The sequence below is a fragment of the Zootermopsis nevadensis genome, unplaced genomic scaffold (assembly GCF_977971745.1).
Source record: "Zootermopsis nevadensis isolate Lab colony 2312 unplaced genomic scaffold, Znev_1.0 Znev_ptg000024l, whole genome shotgun sequence".
Taxonomy (NCBI): Eukaryota; Metazoa; Arthropoda; class Insecta; order Blattodea; family Termopsidae; genus Zootermopsis; species Zootermopsis nevadensis.
In genome coordinates this window covers 16,646,978-16,674,257 of record NW_028259156.1, presented here as the reverse complement: position 1 = coordinate 16,674,257, position 27,280 = coordinate 16,646,978, and the positions used below count along the sequence as shown (strand labels likewise).

General features: G+C 37.8%; 2 protein-coding genes across 2 annotated transcripts; one reads left to right on the top strand and one right to left on the bottom strand.

Annotated features, from left to right (window-relative positions):
- The first annotated feature begins 1,683 nt into the window (after positions 1-1,683).
- LOC110832038 (uncharacterized) lies at positions 1,684-19,561 on the top strand. Its single transcript, XM_022068660.2, has 10 exons — positions 1,684-1,832; positions 8,420-8,515; positions 13,916-14,148; positions 14,566-14,695; positions 14,975-15,115; positions 15,822-16,010; positions 16,348-16,450; positions 16,571-16,735; positions 17,633-17,752; positions 17,859-19,561. The coding sequence occupies exons 2-10, from the start codon at positions 8,423-8,425 to the stop codon at positions 18,089-18,091; spliced, it is 1,407 nt and encodes a 468-aa protein (XP_021924352.2). The 5' UTR covers positions 1,684-1,832; positions 8,420-8,422; the 3' UTR covers positions 18,092-19,561.
- LOC110832037 (protein spaetzle) lies at positions 18,908-24,147 on the bottom strand. Its single transcript, XM_022068658.2, has 8 exons — positions 23,952-24,147; positions 23,354-23,421; positions 22,597-22,657; positions 21,801-21,927; positions 21,446-21,521; positions 20,898-20,954; positions 20,175-20,281; positions 18,908-19,896 (listed from the first exon to the last, which is right to left on the bottom strand). Exons 2-8 carry the CDS (start codon positions 23,399-23,401, stop codon positions 19,725-19,727), a joined length of 648 nt encoding a protein of 215 aa, XP_021924350.1. The 5' UTR covers positions 23,402-23,421; positions 23,952-24,147; the 3' UTR covers positions 18,908-19,724.
- Positions 24,148-27,280: the final 3,133 nt, after the last annotated feature.

Below are 27,280 nucleotides of genomic sequence, written 5' to 3'. Positions count from 1 at the left end.
GAAGACCCACGACCTGCTATGTGTCAAATCTCATAACTTCATCCCTGGAATTACGACCCTAACATTTTACAAACAAAACATATATAATAGGCTTACAAACACCATTCACGTAAACTGTAGTTGGAGTGAAATATTCAGTTTCTAACTCCAACCTTGCTTTTCTTTGCCGATCGCTTATAACAGAACTCGCTTGCGATTTGATATTACATAACACCTGAAAATCGACAAAGGACAGGTAATACCCCATGGAACCGCTTGAACGCAACTGAAGAATTCGATCGCCCCACAAACATGTCACTTACACGCAGCGACAGTATAGATTTTGCCTTCTTTAATGTATGAGCAGACAAGTACAACTCGAGGGCCGAACCGAACACGAGCTGTTACGTAAATCACTGAGTGTCGTTACGACATAAGATTAGCCAGAAATTACAGTCTCAGAACGTCAGTACATCGAAATATTTAAACACACAAGAAACGTGTAATCAGAATATCCAGTACAAAGTCAAAATTGCTCAAATATTTGACTATACCAATTTCAGCTCAGTTTGGTTTATTTAGAGCTAGAGTAAGTACGGTTTATTCATTCATTCATAAGCCATTTCGTTTATCTGTTTATTTATTCCTGCCGAAAATCAAACCTCAGCAAATCTTCCCGCAGCCAGTAACCTCACTGGGTTATCCAGGCTCATGACGTAATTAAATTGTGGCAGTCAGATTAGTAGATCAATCACAAATAAATATAAACAGTGTTGGATGAACATAACTGTCTTTTGGTTTGTTGTGCCGTGGAGTCTGGAAAAGGTTTACCGACGTTTCATAGGTGCTTGCTGCCTCCATCATCAGAGCAAGTACAGAAGAATACTATTAAAATATTTCTTAAATCTTTAAACACATTGTTTCTATATGTGCCATCTGCTTTAACGTTCAGTTATTCTGCATTTTCCTTACACAATCTATTTGTGGCTTTCGTATCATTCTTGGAATATACAGAAATTACTTCAAATTACAATTTTGTGTTTTCGCGGCGGTGAGTTCTGGGTTACAGCAGCTGTAGGCAGCAAGGACATCTGAAATGTTGGTAAACGTCTTTCAGACTACAGGACGCTACAACCAAGACGACAGCCATCTTAATAAATTTTTCCATAGAGAGCAATAATGAATTGATTTTTATAAGGCACACTCGTTGTGTTTTCTTTGAGGTAATAACTAAGTTTTAAAGTATTATTTACATCATCTTCGTGCTTCAGAGGGTTAAAATAATGAATGGCAGCGTGATCTCATCTGGCTCAGAAGAAAGTTCAGATGTGGTTTCTTGTAAACAAGATATGAAACTTTGGGAATCCTTAAAATTGGATTGATTTCGAGAAAATATGAGCGATTGTTAGTTTCTAAAGGCGGACTGTGCTTCACAGAATGTCACTATCAAGGGTATTTACAGGTAATGTTATTGAAAACTATGATCAATACACAGTGGTAAAAAGAATTTCAGACAAAACTCATGATTTCTGCTGAAACAAATCCCCAGCACAACTTTTTATCCACCATAAATCCCAATCTATCGAAACGATGTTAAACAGATTGAATGTAAATCATATTAACAATTGGTCGCAAATGTTACACTTGTCAAGCTGTCGAGTTGAGTCTCCCCCTCCCCTGACAGGAGGCAAACGACGGGGCGTTCCCATTGGGGAGAGCGCATGTTTGTTGTGCGGGCAGTATGTGAGGGAGGAACCAGAGGGTGACTGTCAGTGCTTTAGCTACTTTCTGACGGGCACCTACCAACGGCAGATGCACTTCTGCAAGACCATCGTCACGTGAGCATCGGGGAGGTAAGGAACTTCCACTGTGTTGTATTACAATTGTTACGTGGCGAGAATAAAGACTGGTAACACCGTCGATCAGCCCTCCAAGTTATCTGCTACATCTCTGACGTGCGACTTAGTTGGTCTCAGTGTAAAGAGAGATTATGTCCTCTGACCGGAACCAAGTAAATAAAACAGCTTTTAAGTAACAACAAATTAGTAAAAATATATCCAATTTATTACAGTGCGCAAACAGTATAATGTACGTACGGAATTGGGCTCCGTAACACTGGGACCTCGGGATGAAATCCCGCGCGCTCCACTGTTGCAATGTCCCGAGTAAGTAGATGCTTTGCGAGAGGCAGTTCCTCGTCTATGAGGCCGTACAAGAGACCCGAAGTCTTCACTGTTTCAACAATTCTGAACTCGGTAGCAGACAAAATGAATTGAAGACCCGGAAAACTTTATCTGATTTACTACGAGTTTTCTGAATACGAATTACGGATGAAATTTACTTCTCATTGGCCTAAGCACCATACTATGTGCATATGGGCCATTGGAGGCGAAGCTCCGGGTATTCTTAACCTCGGTTTCTCTTCCGGCTGCTTTGCGCCCGAGGATACAGCTCTCAATTTACATTAATCTGGAGGCCAGGTGGGCTCCAGAGTCCCTCTGGATGCAATGGCGAAGATAGAAATCTCTGGCCTTGACGGGATTCGAACCCTTGTCGTCCAACCTGCAGCCAATTGCTTTACTTATTTAGATACAATGGTTTTCAAACATCATATATCATCTGACATCAATAAAAATATACGTAATAATTTAAGCGCGTCAAATGTAATATTCGTAGAATTTGCTTTTATCACAGTAACTTAACATAACTGGATTTTATATCATATTTTAAAAGTTTACTGTTAGATGCTCCTTACAAAACTATCAATATGCACTTGTAGCAATCTGTAAACAAACGCGCATGCAGCGTTATCAAGTTCACTTACAACTGTAATAATAATGCTATTACACCAAACAACATAACACATTTATGTTACGTATTCACGCATTTTATGTCAGAGTTCGGGGTATTAAAGTGAGTATAGTACTGCTACCTTTGGTGCTGTCAGTAATCTAGTAATAATGCTCGCATGAGGACAGGAGATCCGGACATATTTTTGGCCAAGATGGCATAATTTTTACAAACTGTAACAAGACATTGTACTTGCATAATGTCACTTTAAACACTGAAAACAGTGTTACAGATAACTGGGCTTATTTAATCGAATATCATAAATAGTTCGGTGCTTCCCCGAATTAGATGTTAAGTTCTTTATTTTAAAAATATCAAAGTCCCAATAAACAGATTGCTTGGGGAGCACAAATGTTTTATGAATTTACAGTATCATTAATCCTAAAAGATTTAAATCCTTTCCACACAGAATCCTATTTCTAGAACTGTAAACCGATCTGCTACATAAACAAAATAAAATATACAAAAAGTCTTTAAATCAGTGAAGTGATGGATATAACGGTTCTTCTGCTAGATCTTAGTAAACTGACAATAAATCACATTGTTTAAACATCTACTGACTATTTCGAATGATTCTCACTTCAAACAGTGATTTTTTTCCTTAAACAGCGTTAACCATTTGTTCTTTGTCTGGGACACTGAATTCTAAGAAAATATAAGTAATAAATACCTAAATGGCCCGAAGGAATTTATTAAAGGTCTACTATACCCATTTTAATATAAATCGGTCAGGTATTCTGTATGCTGTAATATGAGGGCAGACAAGCGAATGAAAGGACATGTTAAAACTATCTGGCAGTATTAATTTTTTAGAGCACAAATAAAACGGTGTACGAAATCCTCCGCTGCAAAAAAAATCCTGTCAGAACTTTGGCTTAACACAATTCCTTAATTTCGGGAATCAGACATCTTGTGACGATCAGCGACAATTGGTACGACTCCATGCGAATCATGTAATATTGGGACTTAATAACAAAGCGATCAACCTGGCTGGTACCGAATTGAACTGCGATGTAATAAACCATTCTTTCATTAACGCATCAAAAAGCTAGCAGTCAGGGCTGTCACATTAAAATCGGCAACCATGCGTGACGTTTTAATGAGATAGATAGATGACACGCAATTACTGCACCTTGCAGTACAGCAGCACGCACTACACGAAGCGCCTAGCACCACCGTCTGCCCGCAGTTAGCAGTCCCTTTTCTTTCGCCAGCTTTGTGTAATAACAATGCTGTCTATATACATAATCACATGAAGTCTCTTACACTCAGAACTCAAACCCTTCCCATGTATTACAGATGAACACAAAGGGGGTATTTCTGAAGCTGGAATTGTTTTAAATATTTTTGTGGTAACAGTGAGATTTAAACGTAAACGCTAGAATCTAAGTACAGGGAGCAATATGGAACAGAATCTGTTTAAGAAGTTATCTAAAATTTCCTCGTCTGTTACGGAACCTAAAGGTCTATTATCATCTTTATAAGAGAAACCCAACTGACCCTGTCCCAAGCCAGATCAATCCAGTCCACACTATCCCACCCTATTTCCCCAAGAAACATCTTAATACTATCCTCCCATCAACGTCTAGATATTCCGACTGGGCTCTTCGGTTCAGGCTTTCCAACCCAAAATTGTGTTCTCATCTCACCATTCATGCCACATGCCCCGCCCTCTTACCCCCTTGATATGATCATCCTAATAATATTTTGTGCGGAGTACAAATTATGAAGTTCATGAAATGCAAATTTTGACAAAAATTATAATTAATGGCTTCACAGAATCTTCAAGAAAGTATTTGGAGTCCCTACTCTTATCTACCAAATTACATCCAAATATGGGACTCATTTAAGTTTCTCAGGCATTTGTGCTATCTGGTACACGTAACGAACTAGACTTTTTGTCGGCGAGTAAACTTCGATTCGCAGACAGCTGGATGCTATCCACGATATAGACCTATAGAATCAAAGGAAAGAGTTTTGCAGCAGTAGTACATCACTCTGGATCAAATCTGCATCCAAAAATATTCAGAACGGTGAGATCCACGCTGACAGCTAACACGTTCTATGAGTGTTTCCTAGGCAACCGCATGCAATCGAGACAAATCCTTCCACTTCAGAAACCCATCTTCATCCATACCGTCTGGACGAATCATAGAATAATTTATATTTCAATATCTAATAGACAGACACAATTATTTACAAATGTTTACATCTCTACCTAAGCCAATCCATAGGGTGGAGTACAGTGCATTTGCAGATCGAATCGTAAGCAGTGAACAACAACATTGTAACAGGAAGTTACATTACCTTAAATGCTTGGACACTGCAGCTTTCTATAATAAAATAATTTATTGAAACCTCTTTACGATTATGTGTGCTTCTTATGCATGATTTACAGAGCCCTCAATAATGACGCATAATGGCGGAATGTTCTACTTTGTTCGTGCTGCTATCACCAGGCAGCTTTTATAATCCCTTCTAATAAGTAAAGACACATCGAAATGACGTCACTTTACACATTTTATATTGCTTTACAAGCTAATATGGATGGGAAGAGAATACGAAACATGAGTATGTATTCATAATTTTACAATTTAATCTCCAATTATTTAGCTTGTCTCATAACGAGCTGTGCAACGGATTGAGAAATAGCCAATTCAAATTCAACGTGCTTCGTAATGCAAGTTTAAAACTTAATAGTTACTTACTTCAGAAATAAACCCTTTCAAGGAACCGGACGTTTCATCGCAAGAGCCATTCACTGAGCCGAATTCTAAGCCAGTTCAATCCAATCACTAACTATATACTGAATTTTATGACATTTTCTCACGTACATCCAGGTCTGGGACGCTAACTTACCTATTGAGAACTCGGGACTGAAATTATATATGCGTTTATCATTTCCCCCCATTCGTACTACATTTCTCACCTATCTAATTCTCCTTCATTTAATCTGCCACTAATCATATAATGACGAGGACACATTATTAAGTCTATCGCACGATTTTCTTCGTCGTAATGCTACTTACTTCCTTTCAGGGCCAAATACATGTCTCAGATGCCGATCACAAACTGCAAATGTGGAATCCCTGCATTTATCGACTGAAAATGTATTCCAACCAAAAAAGAGTAATACGCTCATCTCGCCTGGGTCCATTCACATCCTATGGGATTTCTTACAGGCTTCTGAAACGCAAATTTTGGAGATGAACTTAAAAATACACCAATATTAATGACCGCCCCAAAGGAAAAATTTCGCAGGCAGCCATCGGTGGGTGGCACATCTGTTACTGATAAAATTCGTGGTTAATTTTGAGCGGATATTTGTTTCTCACTAGCTCAGATGTTGCGTTTGCTTAAATTATATTAAGCTACAACGATACGCATAAACAGATAGGTCTGACAAAAACTGCCGGAATTCCCCGAGCTATATGTTAAAGTTACAACAAATTAAATTTGCAAACACTTCGTATTCAGAACGTTTGAGAAATCCAATATGAATATATATTTTTTTTAATTTTATATCTTAATTGCGTCATGTTTGTGTTTATTAATACAATAGTTTATTTACCGTCTCTACACAAACTTAAAAATGTTGTTAAAATTACTTAAAATTATAACATTTTTTCATTAGATACTAGATCTTGTTACATTTTACATTGACGACATGTTTCGATGTTTATCTCATCATCATCAGGTCTATCAATTAAAATCTGTTGCACTTCTTGCTCTGCGTATATTGATTTGTTTTATTTGTTTGATTTTTAAGTCTCTTCCATTAAATTTGAAGGCTGTGCCCGGATGCTTTAAATCGGGTTGTATGTGATGTGTTGTGTCCGATATTACGGGACGGTAGATTGCAACTAAAATCAAACAAATAAAACAAATCAATATACGCAGAGCAAGAAGTGCAACAGATTTTAATTGATAGACCTGATGATGATAAGATAAACATCGAAACATGTCGTCAATGTAAAATGTAACAAGATCTAGTATCTAATGAAAAAATGTTATAATTTTAAGTAATTTTAACAACATTTTTAAGTTTGTGTAGAGACGGTAAATAAACTATTGTATGGAATATATTTTTGTATTACATCGAAGCTGTCTTCGTCACACTGCGAAATTCTTGGTGCACTTAATTACTGTTTATTTTTGGGTTTGTGATTTAGGCCTCGTCGTATCAGAGTAACGATCAGAAATTTCTGGATGCTTTTGATTTGATTCATTGAATCTGGTGATCGAAACTTGATAAGAATAATTGTTGTCAGTCCAGCGTAACAGAGCGGTGGACCAGAGAACAGCAGAACAGAGAGAATAAAAAGCGAAGGGGTGGGCGAAGTATTCGAAGCGATGGGAAACTCGCCGGCTGGCAATGAAAATTTTAGTAACCAAAACGATTCGGTCTTTTGCAATAATTCCTGTAGTACAGTCGGCCCAAAACACACAAAAGACCTTGAGGCGACAGCTCATATTTACTTGCGCTCTGGACTGTAACGATTTTTAATGCATGATGGACTTTTCCACATAAATCACGTAGGGGTACAAGTTTCTATCGTGTTAAAGTTACAATTATAACATGACTATTACAGGCATCAGAACCGAATAAATTAGACCAAAAATCATTCAGTTCAAGCCCCAATGACAAGGAAAAATTAAAGTTTAAGAGCTGCGTGTTGTGTAACTGGAATATAATTCAAGAACTAAGGCTACAACCACTTCAGACACACGCTCCTATACGATGCCATATTAAGTAACAATGACGCTCAAAAATCGACACCAAGCGTAGCGATGGCAAGCGTCGTGACGACGGAAGAAGTCGCTAAATTTAGGAGAAACTCGGGATGCCAGTGGACGTAAAGAATACGACGCCGTAAGTCGTAAATCCTAAAGCCCTGACAGCGGTTATTAAATGTAAGTGAATCCCGTAAAACCTTGCTAACTCAACCCAACCCAGCTTAAGATACCAGAACCCAATTTAACCTAGCATAACTACACATGGCCTAACCGTCTTTGCCGTTACTGACCTGCCCTAAACCTGTCCAATCCTGTGTCGTGATACCTCGTGGTGTGTCATGGAATCCTGACCTAACCTTGCTAATTCTACGAGAGTACCGTAACGAGTAAAGGTGATATGAAACTGAAGTCGAGTTAAGTGAATAAGAGAAGTCTTTTGAGTTAACCATTCCTGGGGACTTTCACCACGTAAAAATTTTCTGACTCAATTTACTGTCAGACACGTGCAGAAGAACTGATAACGTACTGACCAGTACATTTTAAATGAATTTCTAAAGATAATAATGCAACGAGAAATTTTCTTGGATTTAGGGATTGTAACACTACGGACACTGCTATTTTTTTTATTAATTCAGTCCGTACCGCAAAGAAAACGCAACCACTTATCATTACGAATATCAGTTTGAGAAAATAATCGCATTTCACCCTTAGAATTATACCAAACATACTAAAGTGCAGACTTATAGTTTGTCTGGGAGATGGGACAGAAATGCACCACTAAGTTTCAAAGGGTTAACACAACCGTGGTTCTAACAACAAGACGCTGATCAAGTGTTAATTCTTTACGTTGCAGGAGATGGCGATGTATAGCACAGGAAGTGTTGGAGAATTATCAGGGGGCCAACTGACCATGGGTATCATAGGCTGCTTGCCAGACAACGTCCAGCAGGTAAAACCACTTTCGGCAGCTGCCCAACTTTATCTTTGTAAGACAGTGTTCTTCAAAGTGCAGATTCTTTTCTACATATTTAACATCGGTATTAATAACTGTGATATTTTGCTCACCCCTCGTCTGTCATCTCATCGGCCTGTCTAGGTATTCAAGTGTCGTTGCCTTGATACATTTTTTTTATGAATTTTACACACGGCAATTTTTTTACATTTATTTTAATTTCAATATATCAGATTACCGCCACGGTGGTCTAGCGGTTAGAACGCTGGCCTTGTAATCCTGGGGTCTCGGGTTCGATTCCCGGCGTGCCCGAATTTATAACTTGTGTTGGGCGAGGCCGTGGTCTAGGCAACACGGAGTTTTCCTCCGGGGGCTTCCCCGGTTTCTCCGTGGCATCCAAACAATTACTCCATTCACACACAGAAGAAGGCAATGGCAAACCACTTCTGGATCATCTGCCAAGAACGTATATGAACAGGTCCCAGTCCGAGAAAAGGATGGAAGGATCCTGTTCATATGGACCTGTCGTCAGACAGAACACTAATAATAAAAAAAACATCAGACTATTCGATCGTAACTCTTGTCTTTGTACGTACAATCACACCACAGAGAGAGAAGAGATAAAAACTGGAGAGCTAAAAGATTTAATTACGAGGTAACTGCATTCACTTTGCTGACTGACTTGTAATATACGAGCGAAATAAAAATATATCGTTAATTGCAGTCCGACTGCATGCAAAAGCGTAGATAAAATAATTGAACAGCTTCCTTTCTGGCGAGTTTCACGAAATACTGCATACCACCTCGATGCAGTGGGAATGTACCACGGTAAGATTGATTTGAGGACTGACGTGCTGGACAAAATAAATATCGTACGATGCTTGTTAACACTAAGATCAGTAAAATCTTTCTGCGCTCCGCGGGAGCTACACAGTTAGCTCTCAAGTACTGATATTAATGCTAGAGCCACTAATATACGTCAATTTGTGTAACTTTTCATTCTTCGCTGCCTTTACACGCTTAAACATAGACATCGAGCACTGTAAATTACCCTAATGCTTAATATAGGATGTTTATAGTATCATATTATTAGTGATAAATTATTTACATTTTAAAACCCGAAAAGAAGTGACGAAGTGCATATGAGAATATGGTGATGAAATACGATGAATGAGATTAAGGCTCTCACAGCGGAAAGCATGAAGATGGCTGTCTTTTTGGATGCTGCGCTGTGTAGTCGGATAGAAGATTACGACGTTTCAGAGGTGATGACGGAGGCAGCAAGCACCTCTGTAATTTCTGGGTACGACACTTTCGCTTTGGCAGGAAATCTTTATATATATATATATATCAAAGATGTCCTTCTGAATTAATATATAGGTTGAAAATTAACAACCGGGGAATACAGACGAAGAAAATTGAGGCGAAAAGAGGCAGAAATAGATTACAAAATTCATAAGTAACAAAAAAGCAAACTACAAACGTATTTGACGATGAAAAGCAGTTTCAGTTTAAGTCCAGGCAGTATGGAGGCAATTCCTCCAGTAACGTGCACACGTGATCCCACAAGAAAACTCAATAGGCCTAGTAGCCTAGACGAAAAAGCCAACTTTTGACTTCTGAACCTTTAAACGGTTTTCTAAGTAGACAATCCTTGCGAATGAGGAACAAGATAAACATAATTAGCTACGGTAAAATATTGTCACGAAATATTTTAAAGAGAAGAGTCGAGGGGGAATAACACTAATGAAGAAAGCAGCGAAGAATGTTTTGGGGAAAAGATTGAAATATTTGAAGACGATGAAAACGTAAGATGAAGACGGAGGGTAAAGCTTCTGTGTGTACGTTGGTACAGCGATCAGGGCGTACTGGGAAGGCGTACGACGGCAAAGACAGAGGAGTCTTTGGACTCAGCGCCCTATGAAAGACGCCGAGCCGGGGGCCCGAGGCGTATTTACCCCTCACTATTCCTCACCCTCTTCCCTTGATCCTGGGAATTGTAGCACCTGCAGACACGGATTCAATCAGGGGTGTATAAACAGCACGCCACCGTATTAAAACTCGTCGCAAGATATCTCCGAGCTCTGTCGACAGTACATGTTGGATGGCTAGACAGACGAGGTACGAGGAGGAAGGGGAAACAATACCTTCTTACCTTCCCCTTCAAACGTACTGTAAAGCAGCCCAAACCCGCAAGTATTTTGCGTCTATTATACCTCAAATGCCTGCCACGGTGGTCTAGCGGTTAGAACGCTGGCCTTGTAATCCCGTGGTCTCGGGTTCGATTCCCGGCGGTGCCCGAATTTATAACTTGTGTTGGGCAAGATCGTGGTCTAGGCAACACGGAGTTTTCCTCCGGGGGCTTCCCTGGTTTCTCCGTGGCATCCCAACAATTACGCCATTCACACACAGAAGAAGGCAATGGCAAACCACTTCTGGATCATCTGCCAAGAACGTATATGAACAGGTCCCAGTCCGAGAAAAGGATGGAAGGATCCTGTTCATATGGACCTGTCGTCAGACAGAACATTACAAATAAAAAAATAAATACCTCAAATAAGAACGCGGAATCATGAAATAAGTGTGTTTCGATTACGAATAACACCGGTCTGCTGCATAATTGTAAGCAAATCATTTGAAAATAATACGATAACGAAATACATGGCAAGGCTCTATATAGTAGGGCTTTTTGACAACGCTGTCGGTGGCTAACACTTGATAGTCACTAATACACGACTTATTTTCTCAAAATGAGTGAGGTCTGTGAATACCTAAGACAGAATATAGAGCTCTCTTGTTGAGCCATGTAGTCTGGTAGAAGTTTACCGACGTTTCAGAAGTATTTCCTGCCTCCAACATGACAACGATATTTATGTGACGTAGGCAGAAAAAAGCAAAATTTAGAATTAACAATTCCAGTAGCCTAGAAACGACATCTCTGTACTTAAGGGTTAATGTAAACTAAAGTGAACAGCGAGGGGAAAATTTCCCGCCACTGCTGGAATCAAATGCCACCCCAATCCGATGCCATTGATTGAAATAACACTACGCAGAAAACTGGCATAAATCCATTAACACCGGTGAAATTTAGACACAGTCCAGAGGTAGCTACTTTTGTTTGGCAGAAATGTATAAAGAAGTTCCGCGAAAGAAGTTTCCAGAGGGTTGTTACAATATTTCAAACATCTTGACGTTTTACGCCACCCCCTGACTCGGTACAAATTATGAAGGCCACAGACTCAGAAACGTCGCTATTTACTGGGGGAATTTAATATCAGGCGCTTCTGTGTTCGAAACTAATCACGTGGTCCAATTTATGTACAATTCAAGTGAAAATAAACGACGGAAACATGGCATTCTTTCCAGAAATTTCATAGAAAGTTTCATGTATGTAGACTACATATTTGCAGAGTACGAGAAATAAATTTAATTTAATTTTATCATATTTTAAATTTATATTACTGTAAATAACCAATCATAGGTAGCCTTCCGCGCGAACAAGATTTTCTTCTTCTTATTCACCCTTCTAAGCTGAACCCCTAGAGAGTTCGGAAGGGTAACTAAGCAGAAGTACAGAGAAAAAAGGAGAAGAACAAGTGAGAGAAACTTTATTCTGGGGGGAACAGGAAGGACAAGATCCTCTTGTAGTCAGAAGGTCCCTAGGCAATGACCGCTCGTCCTTCTGGTAAGGATAAAGTATGATAGAGGACGTTGGATTCATAATTAGTGGTTCTAAGCCAAAGCTTGTCTAAATAATTTTTAAGAACTCAGTCCCGTACTGCAAAGAAAACACAGCACTTCGCCATTACAAAGATCAAGTAGTGAACGCTGTTTAAGAAAATAATTACTGTGCATGTACTTCCCACTGACTTAAAAGGTTTTAAATAAGCAAGAACTTTATTAATTTCAAAGATCCCGATGACCCACAACAGTTTTTAAAAAATCCTGACGCCAGACTACCACGAACCAATTCACAGATTCTTGCTGCCTCCATCATCAGGGCGATGGTGGCCCTCATGATGGATAACTTGAGAGATCAGGATTCACACCCATACAAAACAAAGCCCTGTGTAACACTTCGTTACATTCTGTCATTTTTATGGTCAGAAGGTATTAGCCACAATCCCCATACCTCAAGCAGGATGTCCACCCCTTGTCGGCTGTCTCCGACTGCTTATTCAATAAATCCGCATCTACCCTCCATATCAGGAAGTCTTATCCTTCATTCTCAGTCTGAGGACGCACCATGTCCTGGTGACAAGGGGCCCACTTAAGTTATAATATAGTACGTTCGTTGATAAAGTTGAACGAAAATGTCACTTCCCGGCTCCCGGCAGGAACTGGTTTCAAAGAGGGAAGTTGATTTTATTGCTGTTGTGAAAAGGAACCTGCCTTGTACCTGGAAAACCTTTTGGGGCTTGCCGGTAAATCATGCAGTTCCAGCCGGGAACCGAGAAGTGACAGTTGTGTACATCGAACAGACTGTACGAGTATAACCTCAATTATATACACATATCATTTTACACGTATGTTCTAAAATCACCATTGCTATTGAAATTAAGGTAGGGACCCTTACGTTTACAAACAATGGCTGGAATATGAAGCCTTAAATAATGTTATGTTCTGATGGTTTAAGAGGTGGATTACTTTAAGATAATAACGAAACTGACAACGCCAGAAGACTTCATAGCCAAAGTTCCGAACAAAACAACAAATTGCCAGATCTGCATTATAGCAATTTATTTATGACATGTGATGGGCTATTGAACCAAGTTGGATTGTCTACCGGAACACTATAAATATCACTGAAGGTCACCCAGTCTTAACACCATTACAGCATTTTGTACTTACATCTTCAGTTGAGGCACAACGCTGGAGCTTGCATCGTACGCCATTTCTACATAACATAATTAACAGCAGTTAAAGTAATTAATAATCACTGTAACACAACAAATAAGTATAAAAACACAGGGCTCGTGGTCCCATTTAATGTATTTTCCGATCACAAACACGAGAACAATCACAGAAAGAACATATTGCCGCGCTAAGCTTCTGCAACGTCACACATACACGGAACCTGATAAGTACAAAGCGACAAAATGAGGTGGTGTGGCGATTTTAGGAACTAATTGAAGTGACGTTATGCGATAGAGGGACAGTCGGTTCCACAATATAGTGAATCACAGCGTACAAACAATAAAGGCTGCTCATTACAACACGCTCAGTAGCAAGACGTGTTAATATAATGCGATTAAAAGTCCAAAGAATAATTATTAATGTTGTTTTGTGTGACTGTGACGTATAAATTGTTGCCCTGGTTTTATAATGCGTGAAAATTTACCTCCATGCCTCCTTCGAGTGGTGTATCGGTAAACAAGTGATTTTACATGTTATCAGGCCATCAAAAGCTTCTCAATTCGAGACGGCAGGCAGCACATCACATTAGCATTCCCCATTATGGAGGAACTGGTAAAGAAGTTCGCTGAGCCCCCGGGAGGCATTATGGCACATGAGGGCCCCGTCACGGGCGGTCGCTTTCTGTCCATCACACCTGCATTATTGTTTGATCGCTGCCCGGAGGTCATACATGGGTTTGAGACACTTGTAACATTGGTTCCCACCACGCTCAGGTACGTACGCAACAGGTGATCTAGACTGGTCATTAGTCTCACGAAGACAAGTCATTTGCTGAACATTGCCATTTAGGCACAAAGCACATGATAATCGCTACCTGAAATACTTAATTGGTTTTGATTACACTTTAAAGACACGTCTTAGGATACACAGGAAAGGCATTCTAATGTGTAAAATGCTATATCTGTCTTCACTACAAGTCCCTCTAACATACAACATTATTATCGTTTATTACCACACAAATTCCGGAATAGTATTTACATTAGGAGGCACCCACTTCCTTTAAAGTTCTTTCCAATTCACTATTTATTAACCATCCTATTAATCGACGCTATAAAATCTAAATAACTTAGTTTCTGGGTGTCTGACAACGTCCACAGTGCAACTGATGTACAAAATTTACTTCCCGACAGTGCGTCACACCCGGTGGGTCTCCTGACAATCAACCAAAAGGGCACAGTCGAAGGTGTGAAGCGTCACCTGGAGAGCCTAGTGTCCTTATTGGCGGCCAACCGGACGGCACACACTCTGTGGCATATGCCGGTAAATAAAAACAGGCTTAAAATTAAATTTCCCCAGTGTCTACCAATTCGGAAATTTACATGGCAATCATAATGATATTATTGACGATAATAAATAATATTATCATACTTAGTACAAGGGTGGTTTAGTCTCTAGTGACATGATGTTCATGCCAAGTTTCATGGAAATCCGTCGGGTTTTTTTTATAAAGAAAGATGCACACAGACGTGATAATACCACTATCCTATCTTTCGACATAGAAAAAAGGCAAGTGATACTTCTCGTTATGTGTTCTTTCAGCTAGTTGCCAGCGACTTGAGCGGTACAGTTCTGGACCAGGTGTTGGACACTTGCAGCAAGAGAGTCTTGGAAGTACACGGAGACACTCTGACGAAACTGTACCCAGTGACACGACCACATGACCTGTTACCTCTTATCAAGGTAAAAAAAAAACAATTAGAATTCCATTAGATGGGCAAGATATGCGTTTCCTTTTATTGTTACACAGATTTTTAAAACATGTATCAAATGCAAACTGTTGCCGAAAGTATTTGACCTTAAGGGCGATAAAGTAAGTGGTGTTTTATACAGGTCAGGATAGCGAAATCTGGGCAGGATTACGATGGACTGGGTATGTAGATCGCATTGAAGCGACAGGTAACTCACATTGGATATTGATAAAAAAATCCCTTGGAAGATAGCTTGTTGGTAGATTTAGAAATAGATGGAGAAAGACGTGGTTTTTAGGGCGATAGATATAAGGGTGAGAGTGGGTGTTCTCTATTAAGATTGTGTTCAACGGTGGGCCTTCGGCTTCTACTACCAGACAATTATTTTTAATTGAAATGAAATACTATGAATATAAGCAGTTTTTATTCCACCTCAGAGTTTCGTAAATTCGTAAGTCGTAGGATTTTATTTTTATAAAACTGTCAGTTGATTCAACAGTTATTTAGAATGGACAGATGCAGACACAACCAGACTTTCAGATAAAATATTGCACTTATTTTTGGAAAGAAAGCAGGGGTCTACCAGGTAACAGTTTGATTACGTACAAAGACATTAAGATCTTTTGCGTTTCACCCTCAGAGTTTGTGTTTCCAACGAATAGATCACAAAGTTACGAGTGTTCTCTTTTGCTTTCCAGGAAAAGATTTTACAGCCTTCTTTTCTTAGCTACAAAGAGCTTCTGTTGCTTAACATTCAGGAAGTAATCTCACGGCTTAGTTCTTCCTCCTCCTCTATCGACCCATCATACTTCGGGTCACTAATGGAGCACCTGCAGTCACCGTCTTGTACCCTTGAGGATTTCCGCAGAATCCACATGTACTTCATGGTACGTATAATTCTTCACCGAATGCAGCAGGCGAGTGAAGGTCTTGGGGCCAAATCATTTCCCGGAGACAGGCTATCCTGACAGGGCTTTTCGTGGTTTCCGGCATAGCATCTTAAATTAGCCCACTACCGCTTCCTTTCATACCGTTTCCAATTTGTGTATTCTCTAATCATCCTAACATTCGACATTCTGAGCTACTGTGAGTGTCTTTAAATGTGCCTCAAATAAATAACAACTAGTGTTGTAACCTCCAGCGTTTTGAATGTGCAGTGTGCAGACCTCTAGTATATGTCCTTGATAGACAGATAAATAATCTAGAAATTATTATTAATTTCAGAGTCCTCAGCTGGATCCTTCTATCAAAGAGTTCTGGCGTGTTTGGAGTCACGAGCAGGTTGCAGCCAAAGTTTTCCCAGTGTGCAACGCAAGCAATCGACTAGGTAAATAACTTACAATTACTGTAATAAGTCTACAGACAATTGGAATTGTCGATATTATTGAAGGTCGGTAAGTACATTAATACTGTGTATTGAGACAAAAGCCAATTCTGCTGTTTATAGGGTCCCTCTTTTATACGACGTCTCCTGAGGGAGAGATGTGCGTGTTCAACCAGTCGACGAGCTCCACGATAGCGCTGTTGGGTCATGTGACCCACGTTCCCGTCAAAGAGGGCCTTCACAGCGTTATCAAGTGCCTCAAAAACCAGGACCTGGCCTTCTCGCCACGTGAGTAGTTTATTTGGCTGTCTCATATATCTCGAGACACTTGTTTAGTCCTGTAAGGAATAAGTCAACAATTTTATGATGGCTGTCTCCTGGAATGTTTCGCCGCGTAGTCTGGTAGAAGTTTACCGACATTTTAGAGGTGCCGTAAGTTGCCTTGATGAAGGAGGCAGCAAGAAACTGTGAAACGTCGGTGTTATTCTACCAGACTACACTGCGCAACGTCCAGAACACAGCCATCTTCATACTCGCTACGAGAAGAACCTAAAATCTCACGTGTTTTCGAGAGTGACCCTATGAATGTAAGGATTTTTGTGTCGGCGCTATAATTTGTTAATAATTCCGCATTTGTGCATTAAGGTTAACTTATGAATTTATGATTAAGTGGTAAAGTAAAACATTGTTATACAGAATGGTACCCAAGTCAGGACGCGCTGGACTTCCCAGGCTGCAATGTCGTTTCAAAGGGAAGGGCCATTTTAGATACTCAGAGTTAAAGAGAATTTATGTATGAGCCTGTAACGATATATGAAAAGGGCAGACACGAGAGGTAGTTAAATAGTATACAGAATCATAGGTTAAAACATATTAAGTTAATATGCGTTTTCATGTCAAATGCGTCATGACTTTTGCAACATTCTATACAACTGCGTGTTTAAACGTGGATCCACAGTTTGAAAATTCTGCATAGAAGAGTAACGGACATTCAAAACTAGACCCTACAGTTCTATCAAATGTATAACAAAATGGATTTTACTTTTATCTCATTGCACGAACCTACATCACAACCCATAGTGAAATAAGCCGGCTAATGACGAAGTTATATTAACATTATTTTTTCATGAATGACAGGATGTTGTACCGTATTTTTATATTTTCTCTTTATTTTCCTTCTTTCAGCCTCATCACCTGAAGACAAGACAGTAAAATCCAGGGCTTACTGCGCATGTGCGGTATGCCGCGGGGAAACCCATTGTCGGTCATCTCGACGCCATGATAAACTGGCAGTGGCTTCTGTCGGTGCGATATTCCTTTAACTACTTCTGCTCTTGTGTATTTATTTAAAATCCTGCATTTATCCATGTTACTTGCGTACTTATTTCATATTATGCCTTTCCGTTTACAGAAAATTTCGGACAGGAGTCTGCATTCCATCGACCTGCTACTGTGCCCCCAGGTCAGCGCTACATGCGAGCTCCTCCACTGTGCTCTTCAGCGAGGTACAGGATACCTGAGGGGCTACATACGCCCGTTCCGGTCGTCCTCAAATACTACACAGCCCCTTCAAGCGTAGTAACACCCGCAGCCCCTATGTGCTACCGATGGAAGATGTTTGCAGACACCTCGTCTGCAATATGACGTGCTCGGGTTTCGAACATACATCTTCCTACAGACTGCTGATCCTGCAGGTTTGTGTTTGATACTGACGGAGGACGATCTCGGTCAACATATCGACAAGCTACACTGGATTTATATAGCACTTATGCATAAATCCTCACTTCCAACAACCTATAATATTTCTAAATGTAATTAATGTAATGACGTCCACGTAAGACCTTACACGTGGGTGGAATCTTGAGATTACACACGTACACAAAGAAGGTTCGAAATTATATTGAACTGATATCTCGAAGTTTATATTATGTACCGTTAAAACCTTATTCAAGTGAATATGAATAAGAAATTCCTTTATCTTACATGAAACATTAAAACAGTTGACAAAGGCTACCTGTAAAAGGATTTTATTCTTATGTTATTGTTTGATTTGTAAGTGGCGTAAGCCTGAACCTTTACGACACTGAATGTTGTCTTTTAATACAACATGTGAGAGAAAATGAGTGAGGTTTAGAGTAAACTTCCAGCCAGATTGATAAATCGTAGGCCTACTCAATATCTTTTCGAACGGTGTAAAAAAATTTGTTTGTGAAAATTAATAAATACCTTTCTATGTTCCCAGGGAAACACGTTCAATATGCACTTCTGTAAATTTTGAATCTAGACACTATTTATGTATCTTATGTTTTCACACGAACATCCAAAAAAAATTTCCGCTCATTTCTATCCTGAAGAAGGGTGATGCACCACCTTTCTTCAAAATGTCGGAATTCTTACCATTTCGGCACGATGCTATATGTCCAAAAGATTATGCTAAATACAAACCGTAGGAAACACGAGTTTCGTGCTGTTTAAAACTTTCCACATCTTTATTAAAACGTTAACATCTATAATGTTTAAAATAAATATTGTATGGTAAATTACTTTACTTAGTACACTACTTAGGCTAACGACATGTGTCAGTTTCTTTACCAACTCGTGGCTACTGAATTAGGTATCTATATTCGTTCACAGTAACTATAAAATTGGTACAAACACAAATACTGCAGTGGTTTACACAAGATTAAAATCTTTTTATAGTTTATAGTTTAGATGCGTCATATTTGTGTTAAAATTCAGTATATATTTATTTATTATTTCAGTCTATACACAAACTTAGTTTTTTAAAATGTTGTTGTTAAAATTAAAAGCTTGCATTAATAGACATATATTAGTTTTAAAGATGAAAATAACAACAAAAGACCTGAAGATGATGCAATAGCATCGAAACATGTCGTAAAATAATAAGCGCTGAAATTGTAACATCGAAATAACGATGAAAAGCGCTAAATTTTAATTTTAACAACAACATTTTAAAAAACTAAGTTTGTGTATAGACTGAAATAATAAATAAATATATACTGAAGATTAAAATCATAATGATCCGATTTGCAAAAATCCGATCACAGTTGACCACCAATAACTATTCTAATGGCATTAAAACATTTAACTGAACCTCTCGTATTGGTACTAATTAGTTAAGCGTCCGTTCTTCAGCTATAAATAAGTCACGTTACCAGTTACCATCTGGTCGTCATTTGTGTTTGTTCACTCCAGTCATCGTAAATGAAGTGCTACTCTTCTGATGTATCCGAAAGAAGGATAAACAATGTTATCCTTATGAAGGTCCTTTAATCGTGCAGGCACAGCACGAAGGCAAGCGAAACTCGTCAACCACAGGCTTTCCCTTTTCTGCGACAGACAGAAGTCTCCTGAACACGTACTTCTGCTCGCAAGTGGCAGTATAACCAGCGGGAAAGGAGTCGCTGAGAGAACATTTGTCCAAGTGTCTGTGGACAAGCAATGAAAACAATATCAGCAGCTGACTTGTATACAAGATGCAAGTGGTTGCCTTCTGCGTTACTGAGCCGTCTAGTCTGGCAGCCGTTTACCGACGTTTCCCTGATGATTGAGGCAACAAATACCTCCGAAACGTCGGTAAACTTCTACTAGACTACAGGCAACAACAAGCCGTGAGAATCTGAAATATTACAACTCATACACAACATCCCACTTAAAAAGCATTTGTGTGATCAGTATCCTACGAATGTGGACGTCATGAACTCACCCACATGTCTCGACTCTCACTCCTTGAACATAGTCTTCTCCTACGTTGACGACGAATTTCCATTCGTCGTCCTTATTCAACGCTAACTTTGGATAGACCACTTGTTCCTGAAACATATGTACAATACGGTGTGGCATGTTGTTAAAGATGATTAAACTTAATAAATCATGGTTATACGAAAACAAATGAAATCACAACTCTGTATCCAATCCAGTCTGCGAGCAGCAAAGCTGAGCGGCAACAGGAGATACACAGTTATCACAACCACCCGAATTTTGGCAGGCGTTTAGTCGGAAATTTTAAGCAGAAAGTCATTTAGAAATGCATATACACATACTGAAATGGGTTCATAACATCACATCCTATTCCTCTAGGCTACATTTTGATATTATTCTCTCTATACGCTTCTCTCTCACAACGGTCTCTTCCTATGGAATTTGCTGACTGTTATTTTGTGTACACTTCTCGGTTTAGCATGGATCTTACGCACACGAAGTACCTGAGCCATCTTATCCTTCTCGATTTAATCACGTTACTGAAGTTAGTAAAAATATATTTACTTTAGTCTGTCCCTCTCTCTCTACAGCAACAAAATTACTCGTAGAATTGTGTAAAATTGTACGACCTGACATTTAGGTAATGTTTTTATATAAACCGCAGGAAGACCCAGTCCTTACCGGTTTTAAAATAATGATAATTGTTTAACGATCTATTTCAACTTACCAGTGATGGACAAAGCTTTGTTTCTTGCGGCTGTATTCTTGAGTGGATAGTGGTTTCCTGCAAAAATTAAAGAACATCGAAGTCTGCTTTATTAAATCGTCAATAATGTAAATTCACTTACAGGCCTGTACGAAGTAGTTAGGTAATTTAAGCCATCTTATTTTTCAAGTTACGTTGTTGGGGATCTGTGTTCTCGTCACCTTAAAACCATCAACTCCATCTCACAATTATGAAATTTACATATATGAGTAACTGGCATTTTTGTGTACCTGTCACATGGGCCTGTGTATTTTCATTCGCTTTCAAAAATGTCTTTCATTTTTCTGCATTGAAATGCAATTTGGGCATATATAAGTAGGTTTAAGATTTACATATACTAATGGCGCCTGAATGTATGTTACATATCAATATTTTTTTATATAAATGCCAATCTCAGTTACGTAAGCTACACAGAAGCATCTAGCTTTGCTCCCATTTTAAACGAACTCAGCGTTATTCATTTCTTCCTTGGTACAAGTGCGTAGTTCTTGCAACTAACATTATCTCACCTTTATCTCAGAATCTGTCCCAAAAATGTCCATGTGTTCTCTTCCTTCCTTCTTGAGGATTTCCAATAACATCTTTCTGCAATAAATCAGTCGTTTCAAATATGTTAATTAACGGATTCATTTGAGAATTTCTCAAAACAAAATACCTATCACTAACAAATGTCAATGCAACTTCTTTCTTGAAAGGTCTACAGTTATTCATCTGGTTAAAACAATCCCTGATTTTGTGGAAAATAAGCATTCATTATCGTGTTATGTAAAACCTTTATTTGGTCCTAATCTAGATAAATATATTTCTTACATTCACGCACTAATTCACCAAGAGAACGCAATGAAAGGTGCAGGTAATACTTACAAGGGATAGTCAGAAACATTTTCGATGAATGTCGCGTTGTTTTTTATATCTCTGGGTTTTGGGTTAAAAGCATCTGAAACCCTCCTCCATCTTCTTCCTTCATGTTGCTTATCTTCATGAAAATGTCCTAAGTAAAGAAATTAGTAGACGTAGACAGGAATTAATAAAAATAATTTAATTTTTTCTGGAATAATCTTGTATAACAGATAAAACATAACGCATTTTAAGGGATGTATCCTGTTCTATGTTGAACGTTAAACTGACAATCAGTCTACACGATAATTTTGATTTTAGTTTCAATGTTAATTAAAAATCCACTACGTAATAGACTGTGCCTTAAGCAGTTTACCCTCTTCAATAGAGCGGACTATTTAGGACTATTTACCTGTGAAAATCTTAGCTTAATTGGAATGGCTGGTTGATGCTGATGGGTAGCTCTGGGGGAATCGGGAAGGGAGAAGGGGTGGGTAGAACACAAAAGTACGTAAATTTAACCAAAGATATTGGGTGAAGATTTTAAGAGACTATTCATTCACTTCATTGTACTTAACATAAGCACGAAAATAGTCTAACATACCTAGTCCCGTCTTCTATAAATATTAGTGAAAATATATTCTGTCACATGAAAATATCTTCTGTGATGACACTAGGCGATCACATCTTGAATATGACATGATAGTCTTATTGTTAATCCTATCTGAAAGACTTGATTGTCAGACATTTATAAAATAGTATACATGCAGACAACTAGTGTTTCTGACGGATTAGGTAGCCCTGCCTAATTACATGGAGTTACCTCTCTTACAAAAATGAGGACTCGTCTTGCGCCAGGCGGCGTATCCAGCTGAAGCATCTACCTGCAAAAAGATAAAATTAAGATTCAGTTTTAAGTAAACCAAAGACGTCCGTAAAACAACAAGAAAAATAATTAATCACATGTTTAATTTTCAGTATTTAAGAAAGCAGGTAATATTCTACTCACATTAATTAAATCTATAAGAATCTGATAAATGCAATCGCGTTAACTTCATTGACTTTTTAGAATAGAAAATTCTAAACAACCTAACGTTCTGAAGTAAACTGTATTGACATATAGAAATTAACGCGGGGCCCCTGCATAGACACTGGCGATTTGGAGTAGAGACATTCTTTAGAAGATGATAGTATGTAAGACTTGAGGTTCTCACAGCGGTGAGTATGAAGATTTCTGTCTTCTGGGTTATTGCGCTGTGTAGTCTGGTCGATGTTAACCAACGTTTCAGAGGTCATACTGCCTCCGTCATCAGGGCGATGATCGCCCTGATGACGGAGGCAGTATGACCTCTGAGACGTTGGTTAACATCGACCAGACTACACAGCGCAATAACCCAGAAGACAGAAATCTTCAAGATGATAGTAGCTTAACTGATCAACAAATTTCCCCTTTTATGAACTCTGACGGCTCGTTGCCGGTGTCATAATAGTTCACCATCTTGATCGAATTATCAGTTATAATCTAGGATAAAGGACAACATTATTGTAGTAATTTCTTTCTCATAAAGACTTCTACTCACCAATATGAACATCACTAACAGTACAGAAACAGTAGTCGGCATGGGCATTTTTGACGGTGAAGACAGTGCTACAAGGAACACGAAAAAATGTTGAGATATGATTAAAGTGTTGGAGATATTTTACAGTATAAGCATATACATAATACTTACAGAGTCACGTATGAACACAGAAGTATTTCAGTTCTTCTTTCTTTCTTTGTATTAGGTGAAAACGGGATCGGTTCTTACATATTCTTTCTGATATTTCATTTATCGTCCTTTGGTTTGACTTTAAATACTTCTCCTTTGCGTTCGACAAAGCTTTACTAATTAACTTCAGGAACTAAATTAAATGGTACAGTACACTGTAAATTTCATTAATTACATTTGACTGATTATCAGAAGTCTATAGTAAAAGACCAACCTAATTAAATAAATTTAATTATACATAAACTTGACAATTTAGTTATTAATTAATTCTGTATTTTAAATCATCTCTAATTTCATCGCCATGTTCATAGAACCAGCTGAACCCCATGTCTGTACTCAAAATAAATAAATAAATTAAAAAAATAAACACTTTATAGCCGAAATTCACAGATAACAGTAATCTACTTACCAGCACTTGAACATGAAAATAAGACCAAAATATCCTCAATGATACGATTCTATTCACGAAGTAAGTTGAGTGGTTTTAACTAAGCAGTAAATAAAATTTGTCCGGTTGTTTCTGCTGTTGTTTAAGAATAAACTAAGGGAGCAGAACTATAAAACTTACGTTTCTTCTTAACAGTAAAGTCAGAACTGAGGAAATGGTATTTACAAACTGCTTTGTGGTTTCCGCATTCGGCCTAACCTCAATCTGTTTATTATGTACACTTGATAGAGAATGTGTAATTATAGCTAACTGCTCTCTCAAATGCAAAATACAAGTAATTCAGATTCTCTTAAGGAAAGACTGAAGACCTGTCCTCCCTTAATAGAAATCAATTTCCAGATGCTTTCCTTTGGGTAAACAGTAAACTAAGGAATTGTAGATGCGTCATATTGTGAATTAATAGTATTAAAATATTTAAATATTTTAATAGTAAACTAAGGAGTTAAAATTATAGTAGAATTTACACTTATTCGGTTCTTGAGCTTTCATATGAAAGCTAACTTCATCGTAGAAGCGGCAGTGACGTATTAACAACGAAAGGGTTAATGTGACTAACTGAGCGGTGTAACAGTGAAAAAAGTTTTCCTGCGGTGTTTTGAAGAAGTGTTCAAAGGTTAGCGAGGAAAACGTAAGAAAGCCAAGAAAATTCATTAATAATGCTGCAAGTTATTGTAATTTACTTCATATAAAGGACCGAAGAAGTGAAATCATCAAGTCAAACAACATCAAAAGGAATTAGAACATAAACACACTAGGTTATATAACATAAGTGAATTTAAGGTTTACATGCGTCATGTTTGTGTTTTGGATTAATATATAGACCAAAGATGGGAAAAACGAGAAGACCAACGAAACACATATTACAATAATAAATTATTGAAAGGCATGCATTATAATATGGAATAGTTTTAAATAAAAACAACACCTGAAGATAATGTATTACATCGAAACATGTTGTGAAATGAATGAAAGCGCTCAAATGTAACATCCTTATAATGATGAATAGCGCTAATTTAAAATTTAACATTTTAACATTTAAATTTTAAATTTTAACACCCAAATATAGTTTTGTGTATTGACCTGTATTTTATTATATATTTTAATAAGAGAATTTTTCTAATACTAGCCACCCAAATTTAAATCACGACAATTTAATGGGATTAGTATTACACATTAGGTATTTTCTGTGACCGAATGCAAGTCAGGACTGGAGGCAGCGCCACATGTTAGACTCCAGGAAGTGATATTTCGAATGTATAAAATGAACTGCTGTGCGGTTTTCCGCTCTCAATTCAGTCTGTTTCTTAGAACTGCATTTGATAATGATAAGCTCAGATATAAAACATACTGTAACATTAAACATCCTGTGGTTGTTTAAGATTCAAAACGAAAGAAATAACTAATTCTAAAAAGGTCTCTCGGAAGGCCAAGAAATTCCCCATTTATGAAACACTAACGGTATTACAAACCTTACAAAAGTCAGCCAATGGACTCTATCCTGAGTCAGATTAATCCATTCCACACCCTCACTTTTTGTTTCTGTAATATTTTCGTACCATTTACGTCTAAAATTTGGTATCCCAATTGTTCTCTTAATCTGAATTTTTAACTAAACTCTTTATGTAATTTTATCGAACTCCATAAAACAGAGCCCTCCTTGAGCTGACAGCTACTCATATAGAAGAAGTTTCTTGCCCTTTGTAAAGTAAGAGAGTTGGTGTACTGAGAATACCAGGAGAGATTTTGCTGAAATTAGGGTAAAACCTAGCAGTACTAGCAATAACTTTATAGCATTTAATATGAAATTTCCATAGAATATCTTTATTTTTTATTGTTACATTAAGTTAAATTAGGAAAATTATTATAACACTTTGCAACATTTATCGTAAAAATCTTCAGTACAATGCAGTTCATAATTTCTCAAATATATTTTTCTTACCTGCTTTTAATTTTTAATTTTATGTTAGTTATTTTCAAATTTATTTAGTTTGTTTGCAAAAATCACATATAACTATAAAAATCAATTTTAACCTGGTTTACCACGCGACGCAATGGCCAATCTGCTGAGATTTCTTTGCGCTGCGATGTGTTGTACGTTGAACATTTAACAACAAACACTCTAAAACTACGTCCAAATTGAGAGATACTAAATTTTAAAGCCATGGATTTACTTTTCCAAAACTCTGTATTATGGAGTGTCCCTTTTCAAGACTTCAAGCACTATTAACCACTTGGGGTGGATATCCTGTTTTGCCAGCCAAAAGAAGCTGACAGGATATTTTCCGACGTCATAGATCAATGCCACAATTGGCTCCATATTACCTTTCTAATTTACATCAGTGACAAGTTTTATTAGCAATATTTAGCCTGTACTAACAAAACATTGTAAATTAAGAGAAGGAACAGGGTTTATTAACAATAAAAGGGTACTTAAACCAGTGCTTGTGCTGATATCGCAAATTCTTCGCTCAAGACGCAAACGTAGTTCATGAAAATCTTCCTGCCAATATTACCAGAAAACTAAATTTGATGAAAGCCGTAACTAACCTAGTACCAAACAAACAGGCTAACTAACTACGTGTAGCAGATTCTTTCTTGAGAAGTTCATATTCGAGACGAAAATTGTCACACTTCTTCACATTTTATAATAGTATAATTTACTTAATTGATTCATGTTATTTTTACAAATATCCTAATGTAGTTAGTAGTAATTTTTAGTGTATTTATTTTTTCATAATCAATGTATTTTATATATTGCTTGTTTTACCTTTTATGTTTTATTGTGTTTGTAAGTTTATCTTTGTGCTGTATCTGTAATTGGCCATCAGGCTGTTGATACAGCACACAAATAATAAATAATTGAATTGAATTGAATATTCACTTAGCGTATCAAGAAATTTTCTGCTATAGGCCAATATGGAGTTAAAATATTTAACCTCTCTTTCGTCAGCTGTTTTAAAGCAATTGGGTTCAAATTGTTAAGCAGTTTATGAGATATATAGGCCTGCAAAAATATCCAAAGGTAAAGACCCAACAGATAGTACCTGTGTATTTGTCAGCGTATTGCCTACAAGAACGTAACCTATAATCATATGTTAACACATTCACCACGTGAAAGCGGTATCCTACTTCTGTGGTTTTCACACTAGCCAGCAAAAGTACAGAAAAGTGACTTTTGTTCTATGCCACATTTAATAACATAATTCATGTATTTATTTATAAATGCCTAAAACTAATATTTATATGGAAACCCGGGATGTTAGACATGTTGACGCGATAAAGCATCTTAG

Bases quoted from the DNA above. Each gene is read 5' to 3' on its own strand.
- LOC110832038 (XM_022068660.2), top strand. From the start codon at position 8,423: ATGGCGATGTATAGCACAGGAAGTGTTGGAGAATTATCAGGGGGCCAA. The intron at 14,149-14,565 runs GTACGTACGCAA...ACTTCCCGACAG, and splicing joins TTGGTTCCCACCACGCTCAG to TGCGTCACACCCGGTGGGTC. The intron at 17,753-17,858 runs GTGCGATATTCC...TTCCGTTTACAG, and splicing joins ACTGGCAGTGGCTTCTGTCG to AAAATTTCGGACAGGAGTCT.
- LOC110832037 (XM_022068658.2), bottom strand. From the start codon at position 23,401: ATGCCCATGCCGACTACTGTTTCTGTACTGTTAGTGATGTTCATATTG. The intron at 22,658-23,353 runs GTGAGTAGAAGT...ATCTTTTTGCAG, and splicing joins TGTTAGTGATGTTCATATTG to GTAGATGCTTCAGCTGGATA. The intron at 19,897-20,174 runs GTGAGTTCATGA...GCTTGTCCACAG, and splicing joins GTGAGAGTCGAGACATGTGG to ACACTTGGACAAATGTTCTC.